Source organism: Pogoniulus pusillus, chromosome 8 (assembly GCF_015220805.1).
Source record: "Pogoniulus pusillus isolate bPogPus1 chromosome 8, bPogPus1.pri, whole genome shotgun sequence".
NCBI classification, from domain to species: Eukaryota; Metazoa; Chordata; class Aves; order Piciformes; family Lybiidae; genus Pogoniulus; species Pogoniulus pusillus.
Window position 1 is genome coordinate 38,211,526 of NC_087271.1, and position 23,304 is coordinate 38,234,829.

Sequence of the window (23,304 nt, forward strand, 5' to 3'; positions counted from 1 at the left end):
GGCTGAGCAAGCCCAGTTGCCTCAGCCACTCCTCACAAGACTTGTGCTCTAGATCAGTCAACCAGTAGCAGGCCATCCTTAGGATTTATCAATGTCATAGTAAAATAAAACTCTAGTTGGCCCTAAAGGAGGAGAGCAAAACCTGAAGACAGAGTAAGAAACAGTTCCCTAATGGAGGGCTGAAATCCTGTTGTGCAGCTGCCTCTCCAGTCAGCCTCCAGCAGAAGGAACAGAGCAGTCAACAAAATAATTGTTGTCTGCATTAGATTGTTCTTTACTTTATCTCTGGACAAACAGCAAGCCTGCAGTTCCAGCAGCTGGAAGGAGAAGAAACAGTTATGGCTGCTAGCAGTGAAACACATCCTTCTGCAGAACACCAAATCCTCCAAAGCAACAGAAGCCTTTGAAGAGAACTGCTTTGTGTTTTTCACAACAAGCTTCCAGCCTGCTCCTTGGTTTGTCATACATACAGATGGATTTGAAGTAGCCTCCTTCTTCCTTCCTGACTGTGCTTTCTCCACATCCCTGTCCTGTCTGGTGTTGACAAAATGTTTACATCCTCTGAAGCTCTTTCATGAAAGAAAAAATATTAGGGGAAGAAAATCCATTGTTGCATGGGTTCTGCCAGCTAATCATTCTGAGGGAGCTTCTCTGCTCCCTGTGACAGCATTTGCATCATGGATGTACAAACTGTGTCAACCAGGAGGTGCTGGATGGAATTTTATCTTTCTTGGCTTTGACTGTGGCTGGAAGAATGACATCAGTCATAGATTAAGAGAGTCACAGAATGGTTGGGATTGAAAAGGACCTTAGAGATCATTTAGTTCCAAAACCCCTGCTTTGGGCAGGGACACCTCCCACTAGACTAGGCTGCTCAAGTCCCATCTGACCTGGCATTGGACACCTCTGAGGAGGGGACATCCACAACCTCCCTGGGGAACCTGTGCCAGAGTCTCATCACCCTCACTGTAAAGAATTTCTTCCTGTTCTCCAGTCTCAATCTTCCCTCTTAGGATCATAGAATCAACCAAGTTGGAAAAGACCTCCAAGCTCATTCCAATCCAGTCCTGTCCAGTCAACCAGACCATGGCACTAAGTGCCTTATCCAGGCTTTTTATGTTATTTGGAAGTATCTTGAGAAATTTTATGGTAGATATCTCCTTTAAAAAACTTCTTTTCTTTTTGTAAATCATCCTAAATTTTATTGCATCCTCTGTTTGCTCAGCCAGCCTGGCCTTAAACACCTCCAGCCATGGGGCCTCAACCACCTCCCTGGGCAACCCATTCCAGCCTCTCACCACTCTCATACTGAACAACTTCCTCACAGCCAGGCTGAATCTCCCCACCTCCAGCTTTGCTCCATTCCCCCCAGTCCTGTCCCTCCCTAATAGCCTGAAAAGTCCCTCCCCAGCTTTTTTTTAGGCCCACTTCAGATGCTGGAAGGCCACAAGAAGGTCACCTCAGAACCAAGGAGACTTTTTTCACAGCAAGTGTGGTCAGCCACTGGAATGGGCTGCCTAAGAAGGTGACAGAGTCACCATCCCTGCCTGTGTTTAAAGCTCATTTAGATGGGGTGTTTGGAGATATGGTTTAGGGGTTGTGATTATGGTTTAGAATCTCCCTACAGAGATTCTTAGGCTCTCTCTCTGAAAAGGTAAATATCTGTTGGAAGTCCTGAAGCTTCTCAGCCAGCCATGGAGGCACAGGGAGTCAAGTTGCCATTCCTTGTGTGCTCAGTGAAGCAGTAGCACAAGCTGGGGAGAAGTGGACCTGCTGGCAAGGCATACCCTATGGAAAAGCAGCTTCACTGATGGCAGGAATTAAGGTTTATGGAAAGAGTTTTAAAATCCCATCAAAGTGAAGGCCATTACAGTCAAGGCTTTTTCATCATTCTCATATTCAATTGGACTTGACAGAATAACTGTGTTGAAATTCATCTGAATTTGAGCTTTGCCATGGCCTCTCTGCAGTTGAGTTCTTTTATCTTGTTGGCTGCCTGGAACCTTTCTTATTTTAAAGCTATCTTCAGGATTTTCAGGACATGATTTAACCCTCAAATTGTCTACTTTTCCCCTGGCATTAGAATATTGCCTCACTAGCTCTGTCCCCCATCTTGAAAGAAAATATTTTGGAATTCTTTGTCTTTCCTACAACAGAAGCTTGAAGAGCATTATGGGCTTGCAGGCAGGAGCTTCACATGGTCCTGCTCTGGAATATTTTGTAAGGTTTAATAGAATCATAGAATCAGTCAGGGTTGGAAGGCACCACAAGGAGCAACCAGTTCCAACGCCTCTGCCATGAGCAGGGGCACTCTACCCTAGAGCAGCCTGGCCACATCCTCATCCAGCCTGGCCTGAAACACCTCCAGCCATGGGGCCTCAACCACCTCCCTGGGCAACCCATTCCAGCCTCTCACCACTCTCATGGTGAAAAGCTTCCTCCTCACATCCAGCCTGAACGTACCCACCTCCAGCTTCACTTCATTCCCCCCAGTCCTGTCACTCCCTGACAGCCTAAAAAGTCCCTCCCCAGCTTTTTTTGTAGGTCCCCTTCAGACCCTGGAAGGCCACAAGAAGGTCACCTGGGAGCCTCCTCTCCTGCAGCCTGCACAGCCCCAACTCTTTCAGTCTGTGCTCACAGCAGAGCTGCTGCAGCCTCTGAGCATCCTCCTGGCCCTGCTCTGGACACACTCCAGCATCTCCACATCCCTCTTGGAATGGGGGCTCCAGAACTGGATGCAGTACTGCAGGTGGGGTCTCAGCAGAGCAGAGTAGAGGAAGAGAATCACCTCCCTGGCCCTGTTGGCCACACTGCTCCTGATGCAGCCCAGGATTAATACTTTGACTTTGTGCAATAAAAGCACAAACCTCTCAATCCAATTGAAAGTTTTGATATGATTGCATCAAGATGTTGGGTTTTTTTTAAGCTTAGCCATGTAAATAAATATTACCATGTCAGGACCAGCTGAAGATCTTCCTACAACATTCCTTTAGCTGCCTGATTCTACTGCTTTGTTTGTCTCTTCCCCTTTAGCTATTTCTGTTTGCGTTGAAGAGCGACTTTGTTGATGAAACTGAGAGCTGTCTTTGGACTTGTCAGTCTTTTCTATCAGCATGACATAATGTTGTTGAACACTTTGTGAGCTTGCTCTTCCTTGGCTGTCTCTTTTCCTTTTCTGTGTAGAATTATTTCATTAAAGTCACGCTCAGAAGTAGCAACTCATCTAGGGCAAAGCGCATCGCTTGGATGAGGTTGTCCCCAGAGCAGCAGCTGCACCTGGGTTATGCTATAGAATATCAAAGAGTTGACTTTTACCTTCCCTTTGCATTTTAAAGTCTTCAATTTAAAAGCAAATGGTTTAAAACCACTAAATAAGCAACCTGTGTTGGGCATTTGGAATCATAGAATCAGTCAGGGCTGGAAGGGACCACAAGGAGCAGCCAGTTCCAACCCCCTGCCATGGGCAGGGACACCCTACCCTAGAGCAGCCTGGGCACAGCCTCAGCCAGCCTGGCCTTAAACACCTCCAGGGAGGGAGCAGCCACAACCTCCCTGGGCAACCTGTGCCAGTGTCTCACCACCCTCACTGTAAAGAACTTCTTCCTAAAATCTACTTTGAATCTCCCCTCTGCCAGTTTAAACCCATTCCCCCTTGTCCTGTCATTACAAGACCTTGTCAATAGTCCCTCCCCAGCCTTCCTGTGGGCCCCCTTCAGATAATTGAAGGCCACTCCAAGGTCTCCTCAAAGCCTTCTCTTCTCCAGGCTGCAGAGCCCCAACTCTTGTATCCTGTTCCCATAGCAGAGCTGCTGCAGCCCTCTGAGCATCTTTGTGGCCTCCTCTGGACTGGCTCTAACAGTTTGATGTCCTTCTTGTGTTGGGGGCTCCAGAACTGCACACAGGACTGCAGGTGGGGTCTGATGAGAGCAGAGTAAAGGGGCAGAAACTTGAGACTGTGTCCTCTTCTTCTGTTGCTGCTTGCCTGGCAGAAGAGACCAACCCCACCTGGCTACAGCCTCCCTTCAGGTAGTTGTAGACAGCAATGAGGTCACCCCTGAGCCTCCCTGCACTTGGCCTTGTTCAGTCTCATCCCATTGGCCTCTGCCTACCCATCCAGCCTGGCCAGGTCCCTCTGCAGGGCTCTCCTACCCTCCAGCAGATCCACACCTTCTCCTAGCTTGGTGTCATCTGCAAACATACTGATGCTGGACTCAATCCCCTCATCCAAATCATCAATAAAGATATTGAACAGGACTGTGCCCAGCACTGGTCCTTGGGGAGCACCACTGGTGCCAGCTGCCAGCTGGATGTGGCACCATTCACCACCACTCTCTGGGCCCAGTCCTCCAGCCAGTCCTTGACCCGTGTCAGAGTGAATCTGTCTAAGCCACGAGCTGCCAGCTGTGCCAGGAGCTTGTTATTTTGGTTGGAAAAGACCTCTAAAGTAATTGATTCCAACCACCATCACCATTAAACCATGTCCCAGAGTGCACACCTCCAGGGATGGGGATTCAACGTCCTCCCTGGGCAGTGTGTTCCAGTGTCAGTGTGAATCCTGGGAACACTGCTTCCTAAGGACATGATGAAAACCTGAGAAGAACAGTGAGTATTGGTGCTGAGGATTTGGTTTCTGTTTTATGTGTGTCTTGCTGAGGAATGGATGTGCCAGGAAACACTGCGCCGTATGGCATCGCTCAGATGACAGGAGCGGTCGTCACTGCCTGTTAGTACTATCTGAGTAGTAGATCCCATAATAGCCTGCTATTTTTTGTCTGTCACTGTCAGATACTTCTGTGATTCCTTCAACAGAGTTGAGAAAGAACAGATTAACATTTTAAGTTATTAAACTTCCTGAGGACTGGAGTCAGGAGCAAGCCTGCTTCCGATGGAATGCGACTCTCAGTTGTTTATCTTCTCGAGATCTATAGGGGAAGCAAAATAGATCTTTCTGGAATTCAGCTGTTATTAACATGGCATCCACATTTCTTAACCCTTCCAGTTAGGAATGTTTTTATCAACCTTACCAAACAGCAGACTGAGCCTGCTGGAAATAAAAATCTCTTTCAGTGAGAGCACATAAAATGCTAGGCTTAAATTCTGTGTAGGCGTAGATCTGCGCTGAAACCGCCTGTGGTATTTCAGTACCAGTTACAACAGTAAAGTCAATGTCATCCCTGTGAGTTGGAAGAGGCTGAAGGAGGGCCTGCTTGTTTTCCTTCTTGGGAATAAAGGCAATTAGACTTTGGCATTTAGACTGTGTCTTTCCTCCTGCCTATTGCTCTTTGCGTTATGCCTGCTGGAGAGCTAAATCTTCTGAAGCCTTTATCAGCCACTGCTATTCGTGTAGAGAGACTGGGAAGGATTTCTTGCTGAGACTGCTGTAACTAGCTTTTAATTTCAGAAGAAAGAGAATAGCTTAGCTCTCAGGCTCCAGATGGAAGACTAGAATTTGAATGTACATGGCCAGTGGTAATGCTAGTTTGCTGCATTCAAGCTTCTGTTGACATTTCAGCCATTCTGATCTGTTGTTGTTGTTGTTGTTGTTGCAAGAGCTTGAGGTCTGGAGTGAAATTAGCTCAGGTTTTCTGGCTCTGAATGTTTAATGTATTTTGATGAGTTACTTAGATACATGTCAAAAGTAATTTTAGCATAATTTATCTGATGAATCATAGAATCACAGAATCAAGCAAGTTGGAAGAGACTTCCAAGATCATCCAGTCCAACCTAGCACCCAGCCCTGTCCAATTAACCAGACCATGGTGCTAAGTGCCCCAGCCAGGCTTGGCTTCAACACCTCCAGGGACAGTGACTCCACCACCTCCCTGGGCAGCCCATTCCAATGCCAATCACTCTCTCTGACAACAACTTCCTCCTAACATCCAGCCTAGACCTCCCCTGCCACAACTTGAGACTCTGTCCCCTTCTTCTGTTGCTGCTTGCCTGGCAGCAGAGCCCAACCCCACCTGGCTACAGCCTCCCTTCAGGGAGTTGCAGACAGCAATGAGCTCTGCCCTGAGCCTCCTCTGCTGCAGGCTGCACACCCCCAGCTCCCTCAGCCTCTCCTCACAGGGCTCTGCTCCAGGCCCCTCCCCAGCTTTGTTGCCCTTCTCTGGACACCTTCCAGCACCTCAACATCTCTCTTGAATGGATGAGCCCAGAACTGGACACAGCACTCAAGGGGTGGCCTGCCCAGTGCTGAGCACAGGGTAAGAAGAACTACCACTGTATTCTGCTGTGGGCTGAGGAGTTTCAATGCTGGAACAGAAATTCATAGAATCACAGAATACACTTGTTTGGAAGGGACCCTTGAATATCATCATGTCCAAACTCCTGCTTTGAGAAAGAACATAGGATAGATTCATAGAATGGTTTAGGTTGGAAGGGACCCTTGAATGTCCTCTTCACAGAATCAAGCCCTTCAAAATCATGGACTCCAGTCATTAGTTTCACACTGACGAGTCATTGACTAAACCAAATCCCTCAGCACAACATCTAACCTCTATGAATCACTATGGTTGGAAAGGACCTCCAGGACCATCCAGTCCATCGTGTCCAAACCCTTGCAGTGAGCAGGAACTCACAGAACAGTTTAGGTTAGAAGGCACCTTGAAGATCATCTAGTTCCAACCCTCTTGCCATGGGCAGGGACACCTTCACTAGACCAAAGCCTCATCTATCTTTTAACATCTTTAGAGCAGGTTGCTCAGGGCTCAGTGATGTTTGACCTTGAATGTGCCCAAGGATGTGGCTTCCACCACCTCTCTAGGCAATTTGTTCCAGTATTTCACTACCCTGCTTGTAAGGAGCTTCCTTCTGATGTCCAACCTAAGTCTACTCTAGTTTAAAATGAGAATCAAAAGAAAGAGAAGAAAAAGTGTTGTAGTGTGTTTGATGCATGAGGAACTTCATAAAGCTTTTGGGTTTGTGTGTTTAGAACAGGTTATAAAGTATTATAAAGTTGTGGTTTTTAAATGAAGGTCAGAAGAAGTATTAGGTGTTTGGATACAGAATTCCAATCAAGAGCAGAAATGTTGAAGGCATGTTCAAGAAAAGCCTGATGAGACACTTAGACTCATAGAATCAACCAGGTTGGAAGACACCTCCAAGATAAACCAGTCCAACCTAGCACCCAGCCCTATCCAGTCAACTAGACCATGGCACTAAGTGCCTCAGCCAGGCTTGGCTTCAACACCTCCAGGGACGGTGACTCCACCACCTCCCTGGGCAGCCCATTGCAATGCACATTCTCCCTCCCTTCACTCACCAGCATGAAGCCTCTCAGGTTGAAAAGCAAGAGAGTGGCTGCATTCTTTACAATGAAGGTGGTGAGGCACTGGCACAGGTTGCCCAGGGAGGCTGTGGCTGCTCCCTCCCTGGAGGTGTTCAAGGCCAGGTTGGATGAGACCTTGAACAACCTGTTCTAGTGAGAGGTGTCCCTGCCTATGACAGGGAGTTGGAACTAGATGACCTTTGAGGTCACTTCCAACTAAACCATTCTATGATTCTATGACCTGTTGATAGGCCTTTAACCATTCCTGTGCTCTTATAGGAGAGCCTGTTTAGTAATTGATTCAGAATAGGCACTAGAATCATAGAATCAACCAGGTTGGAAGACACCTCCAAGATAATCCAGGCCAACCTAGCACTAGAATCATAGAATCAACCAGGTTGGAAGACACCTCCAAGATAATCCAGGCCAACCTAGCACTAGAATCATAGAATCAACCAGGTTGGAAGACACCTCCAAGATCAGCCAGTCCAACCTAGCACCCAGCTCTAGCCAGTCAACTAGACCACGGCACCAAGTGCCTCATCCAGGCTTTGCTTCCACACCTCTAGGGATGGTGACTCCACCACCTCCCTGGGCAGCCCAATCCATGGTCTAGATGACTGGCTAGGGCTGGGTGCTAGGTTGGACTGGATGAGCTCGGAGGTCTCTTCCAACCTGGTTGATTCTATGTTCCACATTGCCACAGGGTTAGTGGAACACAGAATGTTCTGTTTAGGTCTAAAGCTTCAGAGTTATTATAATAATTCAAGCCTAGACTGAGGAGAAGACTACCTTAATAGAGGACACCCAGGAGATTCTTGGAGAGCCCCAGGGTTTAACATAACCCTTTACACTATATTGTCCAGCTATTCTGTGAGCATCCATAATTTATGTAGCTTGCCTTCCTAGCTGCAGCTTGTTTATCCCCCAAATAACAAGGCTGGTGATAAACACTCAGCATGAGCAAAGGAAAAGCAGCCTCACAACCCTCTGCAGTCCAGGATGACTTATGTGAACAGAAGGTACCTTTCCAGTTATGTTGATAGATGCTGTGGTCATAAAAGAGTGAAGCTGCTTCTGTTTCAGAAAGGGTTCTAAGCCACAGATAAAAAGTTACTGAGGACGAGGGACTCGTTTTAATGACCTGATTTGTGCCTTAGAGGGAAAAGACATCTAATGCTATGCCACAGTATGGCTCTGAAATGCTTTCCCCATTGCCACTGAAATATTTTAGCCACTTACTAGTTGATGTTCACTTGGTGGATTTTTCTAGGAATACAGTAAATTTCCATAATGCTTTCTTAACACCAGTGCCATCTGCTGTATTGGAATAGCAGCAGACTCTAAGCAGGCTTGGCAGTCCTCAAAAACCACTTCAGAAATAGCTGAAGGAAAATATCACAAATGGAGAGTGATATTCTGTGAAGAAATGCAAGCAGCCAGGCTAGTTTGGGGACTGGTTTAGAAAAAGAGGGTAGCACAGCCTGCCTCTGCCAGAACTCTTCCCATTACTTCGTGCTGGGAGTCTGAGAGCAGGCAGACTTTTCCTAGGTGCCTAAAATCAAAACGTGAACTTCGCATTCTAATAGTTGTTGGAAAGGGAGGATGAAGTTGAAGGTGTAGCTGTAGGTGAAGGAAGAAGTTGTTCAGCTTGAGGGTGGTGAGAGGCTGGAATGGGTTGCCCAGGGAGGTGGTTGAGGCCCCATGGCTGGAGGTGTTTAAGGCCAGGCTGGCTGAGGCTGTGGCCATCCTGATCTAGGGTAGGGTGTTGCTGCCCATGGCAGGGGGGTTGGAACTGGATGATCCTTGTGATCCCTTCCAACCTCTCACCAGCTTTGTCACCCTTCTCTGGACACCTTCCAGCACCTCAACATCTCTCTTCAATTCAGGAGCCCAGAACTGGACACAGCACTCAAGCTGTGGCCTGAGCAGTGCTGAGCACAGGGGCAGAAGAACCTCCCTTGTCCTGCTGCCCACTCTGCTCCTGAGCCAGCCCAGGATGCCATTGGCTCTGCTGCCCACCTGGGCACTGCTGCCTCAGCTTCAACTTACTCTCTACCAGCACCCCCAGGTCCCTTTCTTCCTGGCTGCTCTCAGCCACTCTGGCCCCAGCCTGTAGTGCTGCTTGGGGTTGTAGTGACCAAAGTGTAAAACCCTGCACTTGGCCTTGTTCAGTCTCATCCCATTGGTCTCTGCTCACCCATCCAGCCTGGCCATGTCCCTCTGCAGGGCTCTCCTACCCTCCACCAGCTCCACACCTATTCCTAGCTTGGTGTCATCTGCAGACTTACTGATGCTGGACTCAATGCCCTGGTTCAGATCATCAATAAAGATGTTGAACAGCACCAAGCCCAGCGCTGATTCTGTAGCACTTGTTCAGCCATAGAATCATCCCAGCAGCAAATTCTCTGTAAACCACCCAAAAGGTGTAAATATTCATTAGCACTCCTAAGCCCCATTAATTGCAGCCAGAAGCAACCAAACAATCAGGAATTTCACATAAAATCATGCTAATGCAGGTTCAGGGCTGCCTGGTGGTATTTATGGTGTGCCTTTTCATGCTGCACAACACAGAAAAGTGGGACAATAAATACTGAATCCCATGGTGCCATTTTTACCATCTCCCTGGTACCTGCTTACTTAACAATACAGGTTTTAATTGGGCTTGTGTATTACTCACAACATCATCAACCCTGGAATGGGTTGCCCTGGGAGGTGAGTGACGCTCCATCCCTGGAGCTGTTTAAGGCTAGGCTGGATGTGGCTGTGCCCAGGTTGATCTAGGGTAGGGTGTCCCTGCCTATGGCAGGGGGGTTGGACCTGCATGATCTTTGTGGTCCCTTCCAACCCTGACTGATTCTGTGGTTCTGTGATTCTATGGTTCTGTGATTCTGTGAGTCTATGATTCTGTGGTTCTTGGATTCTGATTCTGTGATTGTGATTCTGTGATTCTGATTCTTTGATTCTGTGATTCTGATTCTGGGATTCTGGGATTCTGATTCTGGGATTCTGTGATTGTGATTCTGTGATTCTGATTCTTTGATTCTGTGATTCTGATTCTGGGATTCTGGGTTTCTGATTCTGGGTTTCTGTGATTCTGTGATTCTGATTCTGGGATTCTGGGATTCTTTGATTCTATGATACTTTGATTCTATGATTCTATGCAAAGCTTGCTGCTTCATTCTGTGCCTTATGTGAACAAGAAGTAGCCTTTCTCTGCCTTAGTTGTCTTGTCAGTGAACTAGAGGCACAAGTGAGACAAACCTTCTCTGAGTAGATGTTACTTAACATCTATACCCCTGCAGAGTACGCTCCCAGCCTGCCTTATTTACAGAGAGAAATTGGAGCTTCAGACCATATATTTATGTTGTCAGCAAAATAAATGCATTTGTGACATTCCTAAAGTTTATTGTGTGCTCTCCCCATATTACAGTTGCCAAACAAATGTTTTGCTGGAAGCAATCCAAAGCAGAAATAGAGTTTTGATTCGCCTTTCGAGCTTCTAACCCCAATTACCCTCTGCAGCTCCTTTGAAAGAGTTTGCAACTGAACACATAATTATGAACCACTTTTGAATTACCAAACAATGTCAAATTAACTTCACTTGAATAGCTTTAAGGGAGAAAAAAAAAAGGAAAATCCAGGTATTAGAAAGTGGGGACAGGTTAACTGCTTCTCCTGGTGGCATCACATGGGAACCTTGAGGCTTCTCTGACATTAAGGAGGTGCTCAGCTGACTTTCATGTATATCTTCTTTACCTGGTGCTGAACTTCAGTGAGTGTTGTCTCACTGGCTTCACTGTTTCATAGATTCGTAGAATCAACCAGGTTGGAAGAGACCTCCAAGATAATCCAGGCCAACCTATCACTAGAATCATAGAATCAACCAGGTTGGAAGACACCTCCAAGATAAACCAGTCCAACCTAGCACCCAGCCCTATCCAGTCAACTAGACCATGGCACTAAGTGCCTCAGCCAGGCTTGGCTTCAACACCTCCAGGGACGGTGACTCCACCACCTCCCTGGGCAGCCCATTGCAATGCACATTCTCCCTTCCTTCACTCACCAGCATGAAGCCTCTCAGGTTGAAAAGCAAGAGAGTGGCTGCATTCTTTACAATGAAGGTGGTGAGGCACTGGCACAGGTTGCCCAGGGAGGCTGTGGCTGCTCCCTCCCTGGAGGTGTTCAAGGCCAGGTTGGATGAGACCTTGAACAACCTGTTCTAGTGAGAGGTGTCCCTGCCTATGACAGGGAGTTGGAACTAGATGACCTTTGAGGTCACTTCCAACTAAACCATTCTATGATTCTATGACCTGTTGATAGGCCTTTAACCATTCCTGTGCTCTTATAGGAGAGCCTGTTTAGTAATTGATTCAGAATAGGCATTAGAATCATAGAATCAACCAGGTTGGAAGACACCTCCAAGATAATCCAGGCCAACCTAGCACTAGAATCATAGAATCAGCCAGGTTAGAAGACACCTCCAAGATAATCCAGGCCAACCTAGCACTAGAATCATAGAATCAACCAGGTTGGAAGACACCTCCGAGATAAACCAGTCCAACCTAGCACCCAGCCCTATCCAGTCAACTAGACCATGGTACTAAGTGCCTCATCCAGGCTTTTCTTGAAGGAAATTAGGAGGAAAATCTTCCCCACAAGGGTGGAGAGATGCTGGAACAGGTTGCTCAGAGAAGCTCTTGGAGGCTCCAGTCTTGGAAGTGTTGAAAGCCAGATTAGACCTAGCCTTGAGCACCATGACCTAGTGGGAGGTGTCCCTGCCCATGTCAGAGTGGTTAGAGCTGGATGGTCTTTAAGGTCCCTTCCAACCCAAACCCTTGTGTGATTCTCTGACAGTATCCTTTCACTATTGACTATTGTACATTAACTCCCCCCAAGTGTTTAGACAGTTATGGACAACTCTCACATCTCCAGGCTTGTATAATACCAAAATGAGATTTGCCTGATATTAAACCATTTATTTCCAAATGCCTACTTAAACATGTGACCTTTGGGTTTTAAATAGTAATTATCCCAAGCCTATTTAACATGGGCTCCCTTCTTTTTCCCTCTGTGGATGATTTGTATATACTTTCCTGTTTCCATTATAAAATTGCTGGAGGGATATTGCTAGCAATGATTTATATGTCTGGTGCACGTTGGTTATTTTTGGTCCTCCTTCTAAAATAGATGGAAAAGTTTGAGCTGAGTCTTATAAATCAGTGTGTGGTAAATGAAGTAGGATTTTAAATAAGAGATTGTGGAGAAATGAGCTTAGCCTTCATTTTCATAATCATTAAATTTGGCTATGGCAGAATAATCTTGCATGCATTAGATAAAAATAAGCATGTAGAGCAGTGGTTATGTGTTGTTAAAATGAGTGAGTAAGGCACTGCATTTGAAACAGTAGAAAGCCTCACTGGAGATTGAAACAGTAGAAAGCCTCACTGGAGATTGCCAGGTGCCAATTCACTTGGCTGGTGGTGGAGTCACCATCCCTGGAGGTGTTCAGGCAAAGCCTGGCTGAGGCACTTAGTGCCATGGTCTGGTTGACTGGCCAGGGCTGGGTGCTAGGCTGGACTGGATGATCTTGGAGGTCTCTTCCAACCTGCTTGATTCTGTGATTCTGTGATCTGTGATCCTCTAGGTCCAAAAAGTGCAAGCTGGTCAGTATGAAGCTGCAGCAGCTGATGCCTGAGGTCTGAAATACTGCCTTGGTTTCAGACTTAACCAAGTGCATTCAGAAGAGTGTGGCCAGCAAGCTGGTCAAGGGATCATAGAATCATAGAATCAAGCAGGTTGGAAGAGAGCTCCAAGCTCAGCCAGTCCAACCTAGCACCCAGCCCTGGCCAACCAACCAGACCATGGCACTAAGTGCCCCATCCAGGCTTTCTTCAACACCTCCAGGGACAGTGACTCCACCACCTCCCTGAGCAGCCCATTCCAATGCCAATCACTCTCTCTGCCAGGAACTTCCTCCTAACATCCAGCCTAGACCTCCCCTGCCACCACTTGAGGCTGTGTCCCCTTGTTCTATTGGTTGTTGCCTGGGAGAAGAGCCCAACCCCACCTGGCTACAGCCTCCCTTCATGGAGTTGTAGACAGCAACGAGGTCACCCCTGAACACAGTGTTGTGATTGTGTGGCTTCAAACTGACTTATGGAATAAAAATGAGAGCACTCTGACTTTTCATTTACTGCTGTTGGTGCTTTAGTGTTGTCAGTGTCTGCACCTAAATCCCAGCCAGACCTTTTTTTCCTGTTAAAATGAAATGTGAAAGGCAAAATGTCAGTAGTTGTGCTTGAAGTGATTGTTCCTCCAGCTGGCAGGAGGGTTTGCTGCTGAAGAAGCAAGGAGCAGTCCTGCTGCAATTGTGCCCTCTAGTGGAAGAAGTCTGTTTGTTACCGCACTGATGGCACATCAAAGTGCAAAGCAATTCAGGCTCTGCTGCAATATTCATTATCTGTAGCGCTGTAGCTCTTCCAAGACTCGTTAATGGTAAAATTGCCTTCAAGGCATCATACTAGTCATGCAAAAGACCCCCCAGTCATTTCTTCTCTGACAGGTCTCTGTAAAAGATTATTTTTATAGCAATATGGGCTCAGGCTTTCAGGAGGTGGCTTGGAAAGATGCTTTGTTGCAGAAAGAGAACCTTGGAAGGAGGAGGTTCTCGTATCCAAAGTCCTGTGCTTCCACAACTCTGCTTATGACCCAGGAGGGGCATGTGAGGGAGCTGAGGTTGTTGAGTCTGGAGAAGAGGAGGCTGAAGGGAGACCTCATTGCTCTCTACAACTCCATGAAGGGTGGTTGAAGTGAGGAGGAGCCAGCCTCCTCTTGGTGATGTGGCAGGACTAAAGGAACTGGTTTCAGGCTGTGCCAGGGGAGCTTTAGGCTGGATATTAGGAAATACCTGCTCATAGAGAGAGTTATCAAACACTGGAAGGGTCTGCTCAGGGCAGTGGTGGAGTCATTGTCCCTGACGGTGTTTAAGCAGCATGTGAACCTGGTGCTTAGGGACATGGTTTAGTGTTGACCTTTCACTGCTGGGTCAAGAGTTGGACTGAATGAACTTGGAGGTCTCTTCCAAACAGATTTTTCTGTGATTCTGATTCTGTATTGCAGTGACTGGCAGACACATCTCTCCCTGTACAACATCTGTGCTCTCTGAAAAATGCTGCTACAAAGTGCTACAGTAAAAGAATCATCTTGGGTTTGTGCACAATGAGCTGGCACCCTTAAACATGGCAGTAATCCTGTGTGCACCCAGTATTGTAGAATCAACCAGGTTGGAAGAGAGCTCCAGGCTCAGCCAGGCCAACCTAGCACCCAGCCCTGGCCAAGCAACCAGACCATGGCACTAAGTGCCTCAGCCAGGCTTGGCTTCAACACCTCCAGGGATGGTGCCTCCACCACCTCCCTGGGCAGCCCATTCCAATGCCAATCACTCTCTCAATGTATTCAGTGATACATTTCTGTACACTTGTGTTGCAGAGCAGAAAGCAGAATGATACAGACATCAATTTCCTTACCTATGAAATAGTTTTTGTTTTCTCTCACTGACCACCTCTGTGGTCAGTCACTGGAGATGGTTTTGTTCCCCTTGACTTTTAGTTAGTTGAATGCTGTCATTGTGTTATTCATAGAATCAGAGAATCAGAGAATCAAGCAGGTTGGAAGAGACCTCCAAGCTCAGCCAGGCCAACCTAGCACCCAGCCCTGGCCAATCAACCAGACCATGGCACTAAGTGCCTCAGCCAGGCTTGGCTTGAACACCTCCAGGGACAGCAACTCCACCACCTCCCTGGGCAGCCCATTCCAATGCCAATCACTCTCTCAGTGTATTCAGTGCCATGGTCTAGTTGACTGAATAGGGCTGGGTGCTAGGTTGGACTGGATGAGCTTGGAAGTCTCTTCCAAGCTGTTTGATTCTGTGATTCTATTTCTGTACACTTGTGTTGCAGAGCAGAAAGCAGAATGATACAGACATCAATTTTCTTACTTATGAAATAGTTTTTATTTTTGGCTGATAATAGAAGGGGGAAAAAAAGAGAAGGAAAAAATGAGGATTTTTTAGTTTTCCTTTGGGTTTTTTGCAGTTGAGCTTGAAAGACTGTACATGATTAATCACAGCCAAGCTCAGTTACTTGGCAAAAATCCTATCAACTGGAATATTTATTACATTTCCTTGATGCTCTGCTTGTTACTGCTCATGAAAGCCAGCACTGACAAGTACTGAAACGATGGAGGGATAGCCTGTCACATCCGAAGCACCTGATGAATTGAACAGTGAGATTCCAAAGGCTCTAAAGAGCTGTCATCTTCCCCAGCCAGGAGTTTGGAAATGGTGTCTTGAGGCTTTAATGATCAACTTTGAAATGTGGCAGGGAAAAGGGAAGTATTCCCTAGAGACTCAGCAGCAGCTAGTTATGATGCTACGTGGTGCTAAGTAATTGAGAGGAGAGATTTGTATGCTGAGACTGATTGAAGTCTTTTTCTTCTCATTTTCAGGGTATGAACATAATCTTCCACGTAGCCTTGGCTCTCTTAAAGGTAAGTCATTGATTAGAAAGAGGTTTTCAAATGTTATTAATGTCTGTGGAATGTTTTTTTTTTGGCTTAATGTGTCATGTCTGAGTACATTATAGCAGTGAGGCTTCTGGAGGAGGGAACAGAGGAGAAACATTATCGATTTGGGTAATGTCTTCAGAATTGCACTTGCAGTAGAGCTGTTTATATTAAACTTAATCACATCATGAAGCTCCTGGAACTCCTGGAACAAGGAGTGTAGTCTAAAGATTGAAATGTCTCATGTAATAGCTATTTAAACAAAAAAAAAAAAAAACCCACCCAAGTCTGATTCCTTTGAGAGTGGATTTATTTTGTGGATGGGTTCTTACATTCATAGAGTCATAGAATCAATCAAGAAGCGTGAGACTGAATGTTATTTGGTATCATAGAGTCAACCAGGTTGGAAGACACCTACAAGATCATCCAGTCCAACCTAGCATGAAGGGACTGGAACATCTGTCTGATGAGAAAAGGCTGAGAGATCTTATTAATGTTTATAAACATGAAGGGTGGATGTCAAGGAGGGCTCAGTCTCTTTTCAGTGGTGTCCTGTGATAGGACAAGGAGCAATGGACACAAGCTGGACCATGGGAAGTTCCACCTCTACCTGAGGAGAAACTTCTTTACTGTGGGAGTGCTGGAGGTGCAGAAAGAGCTGTCCAGAGAGGTTCTGGAGTCTCTTCTGCAAACTTTCAAGTCAATGAGGATGTTATGTGAGACAGTATTAACCAGATTGGAAGAGACTGCCAAGATGCCATTGGAATGGGCTGCCCAGGGAGGTGGTGGAGTCACCGTCCCTGGAGGTGTTGAAGCCAAGCCTGGCTGAGGCACTTAGTGCCATGGTCTGGTTGGTTGGCCAGGGCTGGGTGCTAGGTTGGACTGGCTGAGCTTGGAGGTCTCTTCTAAACTGGTTGATTCTATGATTCTCCAGTCCTACCTATCACCCAGCCCTATCCAGTCAGCTAGACCATGGCACTAAGTGCCTCATCCAGGTATCAGATACATTTGTCTTGTCAGGAGAGGAATAATATGAGGAATTCTGTCTTTGGCTTAGGCACAGATTTTACCTAAGCAAACAAACAAACTTGCAGGTAAAGCATAGGCCTGTTTGATACCAGTGAGACAGCTCCAAGTAAACTTAACACTGACCTTCACAAGTTGCCTCTGGTTCAGAACCAGTCCACCTACAGGCACTGATTTGAAGTGCCACCTTGGTATTCAAATGAGATGACCATCAAATAATACAGGCTAATGCTCAGAGTGGAATAGCCTGTCATACCTAACACAACTAACCCACAGTGTGGGCACAGACTTACTATCACTTGGCTGTTGCTAGTCCTCCTGTGTGTTTTCCTCATCATTTACCTACTAAGGACCAACAGCTACTAGTTGAGTTCCCAAATGGTTGAGTTCCCATCAAATAATACAAGCTAAAGCTCAGAGTGGAATAGCCTGTCATACCTAACACAACTAACCCACAGTGTGGGCACAGACTTACTATCACTTGGCTGTTGCTAGTCCTCCTGTGTGTTTTCCTCATCATTTACCTAGAAAGGACCAACAACTACTAGTTGGGTTCAAGAAAAGCACAAGGACAGCACAAGGCACATGCCAGAAGCAGGTTTATCCAGGGCAGCTGCATGAATCTGGATGCTGGAGCAAATAAGAAGGCTGCCCAGGAAGGTGGTGGAGTCACCATCCCTGGAGGTGTTGAAGCCAAGCCTGGATGAGACACTTAGTGCCATGGTCTGCTTGATTGGCCAGGGCTGGGTGCTAGGTTGGACTGGCTGAGCTTGGAGGTCTCTTCCAGCTTGGTTGATTCTATGATTCAGCAGTGGTTTTCAGAGATTCAACTTTTGTAGCACAAAGCCTTACAGGAGAAGTGGCCAACAGCAGGAATATCTCTCTCTATACATATCTATATCTATACATACTGCTGTTGTCAACAGACCAGCTGGGAATTACAAACCACATTTATTTTCACTTGAGGTGGACTCAGTTCAATGAAGTACCCCAGGATAAGTTGAGAAAGAGTATGTAGCATGAAGGTAAAGAAATGTGCACAGTAACCTGTGCTTTACACTACCAATGTGTCAGATGATGTTGAGACTCTGTGTGATTAAATGTATGAAATGAAGTTGCCTACAAACAGGAAACTTGATTAATGTAGCTTTCCATGGAAGTACTCCTACACAAATCTAAATCTGTAAAAAGGAGGGAGGGAAGGGTGTGCTCTTTTCTTCCTCTTTCATATGGGGGCTTGTTGATTTCTTTTTGGCTCTTCGAGAAGAGGAAAGTTCAGGAAAGTCTTTCATAAGTCTTCTATTTAATATACTTTAATTTCTATTCTCTATATATTTAATTTACATTTATTATTGGATATAATTAAACCTATATTTAATGCCAATTTAATATAATTTATAATTATATTATACATTAAGGAGTTTTAAGTGTTTAAGTCAGCTTTATAGCAGTTATTCTTTACTGTGTATATATATATATGTGTGTGTGTGTGCATCTATCTATATATATATGTATGTGTGTGTGTATATATATATGTATGTGTGTGTATATATATATATGTATGTGTGTGTGTGTATATGTATATAGAGAGAGGCCACCCCTTGAGTGCTGTGTCCAGTTCTGGGCTCCTCAATTCAAGAGAGATGTTGAGGTGCTGGAAGGTGTCCAGAGAAGGGCAATGAAGCTGGTGAGGGGCCTGGAGCACAGCCCTGTGAGGAGAGGCTGAGGGAGCTGGGGGTGTGCAGCCTGCAGCAGAGGAGGCTCAGGGCAGAGCTCATTGCTGTCTGCAAGTCTCTGAAGGGAGGCTGTAGCCAGGTGGGGTTGGGCTCTGCTGCCAGGCAAGCAGCAACAGAAGAAGGGGACACAGTCTGAAGCTGTGCCAGGGGAGGTCTAGGCTGGATGTTAGGAGGAAGTTCCTGGCAGAGAGAGTGATTGGCATTGGAATGGGCTGCCCAGGGAGGTGGTGGAGTCTCTGTCCCTGGAGGTGTTGAAGCCAAGCCTGGCTGGGGCACTTAGTTCCATGGTCTGATTGCTTGGCCAGGGCTGGGTGCTAGGTTGGGCTGGCTGAGCTTGGAGCTCTCTTCCAACCTGGTTGATTCTATAATTCTATGATAGATATAAATTCTGCTTTATAGCAGTTATTCTTTTGTATGTATACGTATATAGATATAGCTTTGTAGCAGTTATTTTGTTCTGTATAGATATTAATTCTGCTTTATAGCAGTTCTTCTTTTCTCTGTGTGCATATATATATAAATCCTGCTTTATAGCAGGTATTTTTTCCTGTATATATATATTAATTCTGCTTTATAGCAGTTCTTCTTTTCTGTATATATATATTCTGCTTTATAGCAGTTACTTTCTTCTGTATATATATTAATTCTTCTTTATAGCAGGTATCTTTATATATATATATAAATTCTGCTTTATAGCAGTTATTCTTTTGTGTGTATATATATATATATATAAAATGTGCTTTATAGCAGGCATCTTTTTCTGTATATATATATGTATTCATTCTGCTTTATAGCAGTTATTCTTTTGTGTATCTATATGCATATAATCTGCTTTATAGCAGGTATCTTTTTCTCTCTATATATATGTATTAATTCTGCATTATAGCAGTTATTCTTTTGTGTATCTATATGCATATAATCTGCTTTATAGCAGGTATCTTTTTCTCTCTATATATATGTATTAATTCTGCATTATAGCAGTTATTCTTTTGTGTATATAAAAAAATCTGCTTTATAGCAGGTATCTTTTTCTGTATATATATATATGTATTAATTCTGCATTATAGCAGTTGGTTTTTTTTCTGTGTCTATATCTAGATACAAAAACTCTGCTTTATAGCAGTTATTCTTTTCTGTATATCTATATATTCATATAGGCATTGTGCCCTGTCTGCCTGTGCTGGCAGCACTAAGGTCTAAATGGTGAGGATGTGATCCTGAGAAAGTTATTCCATCTTGCAACCAAAAACAAGTACAAGGGAAAAGCAGTTAAGACAGAGAAGGTTCTAAGTCAGAAACACTCAAATAAGAGCACAGTTCTGGAGTGGTGCAAAGATGGAGCAGGTGATTCTGTACAAGTGAATTAGCATATGGTTTGCTTTCAGCAGCAATGGTTGTTTGGAGAGGGGAGAAAATCATTTCATACTCTGAGCCCCCAAGTCATTTATTTCCTATTCAACTGTGTTCATTATCTCTCCTAATTATTAGAAACAAAGATGCTTAGCATACCAGCCTTTCTAGATTGCATGTGTCTGCTGCAGAAGAGTCACTTTCAAAGCTGTGTGCTTCTAAGGTTTTTGTTTCCCTCTGATTCCGAAGCGACTGCAAACAGCTCCTAAGGGTGTTTTGGGCTTCGTTAAAACCCAGTGATTAATCTCTCTGCAATCTTCTGACTTGTTTTTGGTTTGGGTGAGGCAATCTATCATCAGTGGAATATCAGTCTGTACTATGTAAATGCCATTTCCCTCCCTGCCTTCTGCAGTCTGTGCTCACAATCCCTCCTTAAACAGCGACAGAACAGAAGCTTTTATCCTGAACTCCCATTTAGTTGCTGGGGTTTCTTACTGCTGCAAGCAGCTGCTAGCATTCCCAGCCAGGGCTTGTTAGTTCTGAAATGCCTCTGCTGCTTCTGTGACCAATTACCCAGGACATCTTGATGCTGTAATCTCTGGAAAGTAAACATGTATTTAAGACACAAGGGGAATCCTTTCCTCTTCCTTCTCCCACATTCTGAGTATGATTGCAGCAATGAACAGCCAGGGGATTAAAGCTCTTTTAGCTAGAGAGGCCAGCGTTTGTAATAGGGCATTAATCTGATTCCTTACCAGAGGGAAAGCACCTTCTTTTTTTGTTCTTTTCCCCCTGTGGCATCCAAATGGTACAATTCCTAATGCCTGTCAGTGTCTTTTGTGCGCTCCCCAGGATGCTCCTCAGCCAGGCTCTCCAGCTGGCGGCAGTGTTTGACAGCTTGACATTAATCATTCGCTTCCATCATGTGGAGCCTGCACCTGGATGAACATTTAGTCCCTCACCTTTCGTTTGCTGAGCAGCAGAACGCAATAGCTAAGCTCTGGGGTGTGCAAAGGACCCCAGCATTGGAGAAGGCAAGGCAGAAAACTCTGGTTTAGAAGAATTCAAGGCCACACCTTGAGTGCTGTGTCCAGTTCTGGGCTCCTCCATTCATGAGATGCTGGAAGGTGTCCAGAGAAGGGCAATGAAGCTGGGGAGGGGCCTGGAGCACAGCCCTGTGAGGAGAGGCTGAGGGAGCTGGGGGTGTGCAGCCTGCAGAAGAGGAGGCTCAGGGCAGAGCTCATTGCTGTCTACAGCTCCCTGAAGGGAGGCTGTAGCCAGGTGGGGTTGGGCTCTGCTGCCAGGCAAGCAGCAACAGAAGAAGGGGACAGAGTCTGAAGTTGTGGCAGGGGAGGTCTAGGCTGGATGTTAGGAGGAAGTTCTTCACAGAGAGAGTGATTGGCATTGGAATGGGCTGCCCAGGGAGGTGGTGCAATCACCATCACCTTTTGCCCTGTCACAACAGGCCCTGCTAAAAAGTCTGGCTCCAGCTTTCCTGTAGACTCCATTTACTTATGGAAAGGCCTCAAAAAGGTCTCCCTGGAGCCTTCTCTTCTCCATGCTCAGCAACCCCATCTCTCTCAGTCTGGCCTCGCAGCAGAGGGCTTCCAGCCCTTGGATCATTTTCATGGCCTTAAAACCAATACCTTTATATATCTTACATGCCTTGAACTCAGGCAAATGTGAGCAACATTTCTAAGGGTGCTTGTGGTTCTTCTAGCCCTCCTCCCTGCATGCTGTCCAGTGATAACTGCATGTTACACAAACCAGGCAGTTGGATTCGTTGCTTATTTCTGTTGCCACCAGTGTTTACAACACTATTTGTATCAGTCTGTGCCCAAGAGATTAGGGAGAAGCATGCCAGTTACAGTGGCAGAGACAGCAGATGGTGCTGTTAATTCAGGTGGTGGGTAGAGAGACTCCTTAGATTGAGAAAAAAAGTGTCAGTGAAGCTGTTATGTGAGATAGCATCAACCAGGTTGGAAGAGACCTCCAAGCTCAGCCAGGCCAACCTAGCACCCAGCCCTGCCCAATCAACCAGACCATGGCACTAAGTGCCTCAGCCAGGCTTTGCTTCAACACCTCCAGGCACAGAGACTCCACCACCTCCGTGGGCAGCCCATTCCAATGCCAATCACTCTCTCTGCCAACAACTTCCTCTTAATATCCATCTAGACCTAGTTTGTTGCCATCCATCATGAGGAACCCAAGAGACTTAATGAAGACTTCATAGCTGCTGTCCCTTGTCACACACAAGGCTGGTTACCTGGGAGAAGAAACCAACCCCACCTGGCTACAGCCTCCCTTCAGGCAGCTGCAGACAGCAATGAGCTCTGCCCTGAGCCTCCTCTGCTGCAGGCTGCACACCCCCAGCTCCCTCAGCCTCTCCTCACAGGGCTCTGCTCCAGGCCCCTCCCCAGCTTCCTTGCCCTTCTCTGGACACCTTCCAGCACCTCAACATCTCTCTTGAATTGAGGAGCCCAGAACTGGACACAGCACTCAAGGGGTGGCCTGAGCAGTGCTGAGTCTCCAGGGGCAGAAGAACCTCCCTTGTCCTGCTGCCCACACTGCTCCTGAGCCAGGCCAGGATGCCATTGGCTCTGCTGCCCACCTGGGCATGCTTCTGGCTTATATTCATGTTCATGTTCTGGCCTTTTCTTCCTGGCAGCTCTGCAGCCACTCTGTCCCAAATTACCTTGGATAAGGAGGGTTATTCGTTATCTTTATGGCATTCTTTATCTGGGCTGAAAAGGACCTCCTGGGTGAAAGAAATGCTTCTCTGCTGTATTATGCCATTATGTGACACAACATCCATTTCATAAACTGGTAACAGCAGCAGTATTGCTGGTGGAAGGCCATTTCCCTTATTCCAGTTGAAATTTATCACTGATCATTATACACTCCTTTACTCCTATATCAGCATTGTCCTTTATCTTAAATAGTCCCCTTCCTGTGACACTCCTGCTGCTGTTTATCACCTTGAAGTATTTATAGATACCATCCCTCCTGTTTACTAAAGAAACCAATATTCTGAGTGTTCTTGAACTCCAGAGCATCTTGGAAATTCTCTTCTGCATCTGCTTCATTCTGTAGTAATCTCTCTGGAGGTAGATGGTTGGCTCTAGAAGGGAAGTCAGATGATGTTTTCTGTGGAAGTGTTGTATTTCCTTGTGCCTGAAAGAAAATCTGCTTTGCCTGATAACCATGGGGATGGGATTATCCTCTTAAATTTGTATGGAAAAATATTTGTGGCTGACCAGAGGATTCCACAACTACTATGTCATAGAATCATAGAACCAACCAGGTTGGAAGAGACCTCCAAGCTCACAACTACTATGTCATAGAATCATAAAACCA

The 23,304-nt window shown here is 45.9% G+C and overlaps 1 protein-coding gene across 5 annotated transcripts in view; it reads left to right on the forward strand.

Moving 5' to 3' along the window:
* Window positions 1-23,304, forward strand: part of RABGAP1L (RAB GTPase activating protein 1 like) — a 302,720-nt gene that overhangs the window by 207,178 nt on the left and 72,238 nt on the right. For all 5 annotated transcript variants that reach the window (XM_064148105.1, XM_064148106.1, XM_064148102.1 and 2 more), the window contains one exon: window positions 15,779-15,820. In XM_064148105.1, coding sequence (XP_064004175.1) covers window positions 15,779-15,820 — 42 coding nt within the window. The remainder of the gene's footprint in view (window positions 1-15,778; window positions 15,821-23,304) is intronic.